We start from the raw sequence: 7,686 nt of genomic DNA on the forward strand, positions 1-7,686 counted from the left end.
TTCCTGGGTCCTCCTTCCTGCCTTTTTTGAAGATGGGGACCATGTTGGCCCTCTTCCAGTCCTCCGGTACCTCACCAGAGCACCACGAGTGCTCATAAAGCCATGCCAGGGGACTTGCAATGACCTCGGCCAGTTCCTTTAGGACTCTAGGGTGGAGATCACCCGGGCCGGCTGACTTGAATACATCCAACCTCTCCAGGTCACTGGAGGTCACTGACTCTGGGGCATGTCCATATGCAGGTCACTGACTCTGGGGCATGTCCATATCAAAAGGTTTGTCTCTCACAGCTAGATGGCTTGGAAGGTTTAGCCACCTGTGTCCTATAATACAGGAACCATGACAGTGTTGGTGCAGGGCACGTATTTCTTACACACACTGTATGCTGCTTTCAGGACCACAAATCATCTAAGATGAACCTGACCACACGTGTCAATTTATAAACCATGAACAAAACAGGTGACCTACTTAGCTGAATTAAAAAAAAAAAAAGAAGCATATTCTGACTGTGCTTTTTAAAAGGAGTGGCACAAAAAGGACTTGCCATGCATTTGGGTGAACCGGAGGGGGAAACTCTGAGAGTCATTATCTCAAACAAAGAAATGGTCATAGAAATCAATTTAGTCAAGCACCTGACCCAGCAATGGCCTGTGTCAGCTACTCAAGAGGGAAGAGAAAGCCCCATTAGGTGTCTTGCTTCTGCATCATTACATGCCATATCAAAGAGAGAAATTATTGCTTGATCCCCAGCTTGTGATCAATTAGTGTCATGAAGCACGGATAATCCCCGATCGGTGTAACAGCAGGTGCTGCTGTTCTGAATTAGGATGGCTTCCTACTGCTGCAGGATACTGAGGAGGCAGATGTTTAACTATGCCCACAGCTTAGTTGCATTTTGTTTAATACCGTATTTTAAGTGCATCTCTGTGGGCAGAGGCGTAGCAATGCAGCTGGGTATCTGCGGCAGCTGCCCTGATGAACCCACCCTGCTTATGCAACTGTCTTTGAGTCATGTTGTAAAAACACCACTCCTTAAGTTTTAGAGGGAAAGATATTCTCATCTACTAATTCTACTCATTAAAGAAAGTATCACAAAAATGACTATTAGGCAAGCCCAGCCTGCTACTCAATGGTGCTCTCTCTTCACTGACCTGATGGGGAAGTTTTTTACTTTTTCTACTATTGTGTGCGTTAAATAAATACAACTACAAACACTCATAAAAAAACCTAACCAGCCCTATGCCAAAAACTGGACCCAAGTGTTTTATCACTTCTTAACAGCTTCAAAAGTGAGTGGAAAATACCACTCTTTGCCAAGTTACACAGAACTCTTCACTCAGAAGCGTCCCCAGAGATGTAAAGAGCAGTTGGAACAGGGTTGCTTAAAAGCAGCTTGCTAAGGAGCCCTGTGGGGAGGGGAAGCACACGTACACATAATAATATATGAAAGAGAGATCAACCACAGCCTTTTGGGAGCCTTGTGGATCCTTTTAGAAGAATGATGTCTCTGAACAGTCAGAGCAAACTGCAGCAACAACAGGACTGCAACCTTTTTTAAAAGCACCAAATGGGGCTCCCCTTACGAACTGCAGGAATGGGAAATGCATGCTCCAAAACTAGTCTGAGGAGGCACCCATACAACCTGGCTATTTAGGAAATAAGTGCGCCAGACAGAAGGCCTACATTTCATTTGGCTTGCGACCAGCATTATTTACTGCACTCAGAGTATTAAAAAGATCTATTTCTTATCATGACCCTGGCAATGTATTGCTCTTCTTACGGACATTGACTGAACAAGAGATGCATGGATCTGCCCAGTATCCACTGCATTGTATTGACGGGACTAGAAGCTTATCTCTGGAGTGCAGTAGGAAATTGTCATTTGTAGAGACTTGGGGAATTCGATATTAATGATCTATTCAGTTTATTTTTTTTAACATTTATATGTGGTACAGAAAGATGTACATGCCACCTAGCAGAGAGATCAAGAGCATAGCCCCTTTTGATGAGTTTGTAGTGCACATTAAATAAAGCAAACAGTGTCTTGGGGAGAGAGGACTCCTACCTAGAAGGAACAATGTAAAACATTCAGTCATGATATTGCTTCTTAGTTGCTTTAAAAAAAAATGAAAAAAATTCAAAGACCATGCAGTATGCAAAACTGGAGAAAGCAGACAGCATGTCAGAGGAATTGCAGAACTGGGTGGCCTTGACAACATTTGGGAAAAAAGAAAGGATGACCTGAAGCATTTACTGCCTTTGGGTCCCATACTCTCTTGGCTACAAGTCTGATGTAACATTGTCAGACAAAAATCAGAGAAAGGCTATCATCAGCATAAAGAACCATGTTTTGTAAATGAAAACATATTGCTGCCCCCACCAATAAAAACCACAAGCATAATGTAATCTAATTGAAAAGGAAAACTGAAAAACCTGATGGCCCCTGTAATGGTGCATCAGCGGCTACAAGCACATTATGTCCAACTGTGATTAGGTTTCTAACCAATTAACCTTTAGACTCTTTTCTGACAGTTACCATTTGTCTAAATCCACCCAATAAAGATGAGCAGTAAACTGGGTGGCAAACGGTACAGAAAACAAATATGCCAGGCAGGTTGCATTCAACAACACATCAGACAAAGCAGAATCCCAGTTACAGTCATCATGGTGCAGCTGTCTGAGAATGTGTTTTTAGAAGGCTTCTTGAGAGATACTTAATTCTCAAGCGACATATCCAGCGAATTTTCCTCATCCATGGGTTTCTCTCTTTACAGAAATAGTAGGTTGTCTTAAACAAGAGTTGTTCCTTGGACTTCTGTTTCAAACTTGGTCAGTCACCTGCATTTCTTTTACCTCAAAGATCTGAGGGAGGTTTACAGGTAATGCAGCTTCACAATACCAATGCCAAGAAACGATTTGAGTTCAGTTACCCAGATGGTGATGAATTTACTGAAGAGCGAATGAGAAATGAGGGCTTGGCTTTGCATCAGCTGCTCCACAGCGACTCCCCATATACATGCTATTAAATTGATGGCAGATGACAGCCAAACTCAGCAGCTCAGCCCTCAAAGAAAGAGGGTAAGTTACCACGGCTTAGCTTCCATTTCCTGTGGGCCACAGGTATGAGCCTGGGAAGTTACTGCAGAGCAGCTGACTCCAAGTAAATTGTTCATAAGTCTATACCTTAATGCAGGAGGGATGATCTATTTGCCTTATGATCATACAGCAACACAGCAGCAGAACTGCAAGCACAGCGCAGCAGTCTTGACAGCCAAGCCTGCCAGCTCAAACCACAACGCAGTACTTGACAAATCACTTATTAATGTTTGAGGGGAGACTGTTTTACTGAATGTCATGAATAAGGGGTTAAGTTTCTTTATACTACACTGTACCTGAACAAAGAGGAAGCCAGAAATCTACCCCAACACTATATAGCTATACAACACTGGGTAAGGACAAGGGGGGTTGGAAGGGAATAGGTTTAAATTACAGGCAGCAATTCATAGCTCTGGGTGTGTTGAATCACACTGCACAGAATTCAATACATGTTTTCACTGATACGTTACTCAGAGCTTGTTCAGACAAGATTAAAAGCTTTCACTGAAATAAGAATAGCTGGAGGGAGTTGCTTGCATAATAATTCATGCCAAATCAGGAACAAACAAGGGGGTTCAGAAGCCCTTGAAGAAAAAAAAGGAGTATGGAAGGTTGAATTCTGTTTGCATTTGGCAAGATACCAGATGGGACAGTGCAAACTTACCTCTTGGGGAGGTATATCAAATGAGATAGTCCTCATATCCACTTTGATAAAGCTGTCTGTGCAAGGCAGGACAAAGAACAGACCTGTACACAAAATCAATTCAAAAGACTGAGACAACAGACCTTCAATGCTTGTTTATTTTAGCAGCTCTTTGACATCCTCTCATCCCCACCCATCCGTTTTAGACAGTGTATGACTTCAGCAGCATTTGTTTGTTAGCTCCATAATTTTGCTTTGTGGCTCTTAAAGGGGAATTAGGCATTACTTGGTACAAACTCTGAAAAGCTCGCTACCCTTGGGGCTGGATTTGAGAAGAAAGAAACACTACATGACAACGTGCTGCCTGTAGGGACCACATCTAGTAGTCGGGAACTAAAGAATTCTACAGAACTGGGGATCATTATTTACTGCCAATATGCCAGGGATGGAAAAATTAATAAAAACGGAAAAGAAAGATGCTGCTGCAACTGGTCACCTCAGACAGAAAGTAACACTGCCACCCTGTACAATCTTGGCACAATTCCCAAAGTACAGAAGAAAAACTTTTACAAGTGGCCAAACAAATGCTCAAGTTGTCCTTTTAAAATCATTAAGGCTTTTAAGTCACTCAAATATTTGTGAAAGCTTTAGCCTTAAGTTTCTAAAAAAAAAAAAAGACCTCATTTTTCCTATCGATTTGGTTTTACTTTCACCCTTCAAGCCTATAATATATCAGCCAAGGAGCACTTGTCCCTTCCTCAGCTAAGCCACAAGAGCTCCTGCTTTACTGCCCCGACACAATACCAAATTTGAAATGTTATGTATTTATTGCCAATTGTGTCCACAGCCCCCTGAGCGCCTCAAGAGAAAATGCATCCTAAAGGAAACCAAAACTGGTATAAAAATAATAGGTTCTTATGTGATGGGGGAAGGCATGGAATATATATAAATTAATCATTTTTCAGTGTAACTGAGGCAAGCTGCTACTTGGCTTTTTGGTTACGAGTGATTTTGCTAAAATTAGTTTAGAAGAAATGTCCAACTCAAACAAACTTTCCGAGGGAGAGGGCAATAAAAACCAGCACCATCGTCCATATTGTACCACTAAGCTGACACAGTGAATACAGTCCTTTCCCCTGACAACTGTATAACTGAATCAGACTCCATATGCACAAATATTTAGCATGCTACACTGGACTGACCTGGTCCTTTGGCTCCCCCTTTTAATATGCGCCCAAGTCTAAAAATGATGGCTCGCTCATACTCCTTTATGATCTGTAACGAGTAAATAGACATTCAGTTTAAGAGGTCTCCATCAGGAATGAAGATCTACAGCAGTCCTGATGACATGTCAAATCTTGTGGAAATTTATTATGAATAATACTGAACAGTCTCTAGTCTTACAGGGTGTAACATGCATGCTTTCATTTGTTCAGTACAGCAGTTATGAGAAATAAATATTAAAAGATGGTTATTTGTCAAGAAAATATTCTAAAGGAAGAAATAAATGTTTGGGGAGAATGGAATGATTTTGCAAGAACTGATGTGGCAATCAGACCACTTGGATAAAACAAAGAAAGAAAAGAAAAAGAGCATAAAGAACACTCCTGCCCTGAAAAGGGTAGATGGACTAGATGTGGTATAATTAGTCCCAGAAAAGCCCTAATTTCCCTTTTTTTAAATATAGCTTTATAATTTTCTCTCCATCTCTTCTAATTAAAATACATTCAAAATGCAATGCAATAAAATGTCATATACTATGTGGCTGTGATCAAAGAATGATGGGCGGTCATGATCATCTGTGGTTTGGGGAAATCAATTGAACAATGTCACTAACCAGCAGCACACATCCTGCATTGTTTGGTAGACTTGAGTCTACCAATGAACAGCTTTACCTTTATGCACATCCAGACAGATATCGGAAAGGTAAGAACGGTGAAGAAAAACGAAACAATCACGAGGATCCATCCACATGCACCAAGCCCAGCCTCAGAGTCCTCTGGAAGAGAGAGGTAGGTATTTTAAATAAGAAGACTATCCATTATAGAAAACAATTGCCACATAAAGATACAATGACATGGCCTTAGCATGAAATCATCTTCAGGACTTTTCCCTGGATCTAATCCACTGCCCACTGGAACTAGACTACATTGGCAGACCAAACTCTGTTTTCTCTTCCGCTGAAATCACCAAGTTGCCAAAGTACAGCCAGGAGTAGAATTTGGTTCAGTAAATGAAAACATTATTGAAGTACACTGCCTTCAGACCTGTACCTGCAAAGGGTAAGAGATTTAAAATTTAAAACACTGCAATATTTACACAAATAAACGTCTTTTTTCTGTACCAGGAAAGACTACAGGGCAGTAGCTGAAAACTATTTTCCAGGCTGGAAACCACAGCTTTGTTTGCCCAACTACTGTTTGAATACCATCAGCAACTAGAAAAACTTCTGTCATTTAAACACTCAATTCTAACTAATTTGGCAGAGATGCAAAAATCTCACAGCTGCCTGAAATGCACATGCAGACACTGGCAAAATCAGTCTCGGCTTTCTGTCTTATAACCAAGGTTCATACAAGGGATGAGAGAAGGTGCCTGGATGGCTCACGACCACTCAGACAAGAACATAAGGGCATCTTTGTCTAGCAGTTTCCTGTGAAGGATCCTTCTGCTCTGAACAAGACCGTCCTCTGTCATTAAACGACTGCTACATTGCTCAATCATGCACCACAGCAGACTTCCTGGAGCAAAACAAGTCATTTCAAATCATGCAGACCTAGAAGAGCCTGCAAAGCACCATGACATGGTGATGTTGAACTATCAAGCATTCATAGAGAGAAACTAGATCCTCACAAAGAGGAAGTTTCTCTTCCTCCCAGCCCAGATTTTCCTGTGATGGCCAAGAGTCTTTGCTGCCAAGCACGGCGTTCCCAGGGTGACACTAATAACTGCCAAATGCTGCAACTTGTACAAGGGAGGTTGAAACCACCAGACCACTGAAACTCAACCCCATCCTTCAACCCCTGTAAAAAAGCCCCAAAAGAAAAAAAAATAAAAACTGGTAGGTGGTGACAACACCATTGTTAAAAAGTCATAATGCTAAGAGGTGTTTGTCCCATTAGACAGAACACAATTCTGATATTTTAGATGTTAAAATATCTCCTTTGGACCATGCCTCTAGGTTTTGGTAAATGCCAGCGTCATTCAGGTTGCTGCTTGCTTACTTGCAAACTCACAGTCTTTATTCTGACTTAGGTACCATCTGCACAAACACCTTTTCTCAACACAGTTCACAGGGCCTGGTACTTACTATGCAGTGGACTACACTAGCCAGATGTCTGATTCCTAAAAATAGCAGTCAGAGAACCCATCAGCTGCAACAAGTTTGTATTGAAAGACTCCGGTTTTTTTTGCTTCTAGGAATATATAATAGATTATTTTTGTACTCATTAAAATAAATTAATTAAAATTTCCCTTATTTTTTTCCTAAAGCAAAATACTTAATTGTTTCACACAAGCCACTGTGGGTGTATGCTACCATCTGCATTTTATAGATAGGGCAACTTGCAGAGGGAAAAGTTACTATTTTTCAAGCATCTAAATTTGGATGCCCAGAATTGGTGGACAACTGAGACATGCTTTCCAGAAGGGTCAAGCCCTCACAACTCCAACGGAAGTCAGTGGGAACTGCAGCTATATGGTATCTCTAGAAAAAAAAAACCAAGTCTTAAGTGTCCCTAAACTTAACACACCAAATATTAGTGGAGCCTGTTGAATATGCAGGGGTACGTGATTTGGCCAAGGTCAGACAAGAAGCCCTCACCTCCTGTCCTCGTGCTTTAATCAGAAGATCATTCTTTTCTGATGTACTCTTTCAGTTATGATAACATTTGACAAGCTTGTTCTCAAGGACTGGACATCTTGATCTAGTACTATCCAACTTCATCTT

At 41.2% G+C, this 7,686-nt stretch overlaps 1 protein-coding gene across 1 annotated transcript in view; it reads right to left on the reverse strand.

The window, feature by feature from the left end:
- STOM (stomatin) overlaps nucleotides 1–5,762 on the reverse strand; it is a 12,182-nt gene extending 6,420 nt beyond the window's left edge. The window contains exons 1-3 of the mRNA XM_019540973.1: nucleotides 5,633–5,762; nucleotides 4,940–5,012; nucleotides 3,759–3,841 (exon numbers count right to left, since the gene is read on the reverse strand). Of these exons, the coding sequence (XP_019396518.1) occupies nucleotides 3,759–3,841; nucleotides 4,940–5,012; nucleotides 5,633–5,644 (168 nt within the window). The 5' untranslated portion in view covers nucleotides 5,645–5,762. The remainder of the gene's footprint in view (nucleotides 1–3,758; nucleotides 3,842–4,939; nucleotides 5,013–5,632) is intronic.
- Between the last annotated feature and the right edge of the window lie 1,924 nt (nucleotides 5,763–7,686).

Source organism: Crocodylus porosus, unplaced genomic scaffold (assembly GCF_001723895.1).
Source record: "Crocodylus porosus isolate Cpor-Errol unplaced genomic scaffold, CroPor_comp1, whole genome shotgun sequence".
Classification (NCBI taxonomy): Eukaryota; Metazoa; Chordata; order Crocodylia; family Crocodylidae; genus Crocodylus; species Crocodylus porosus.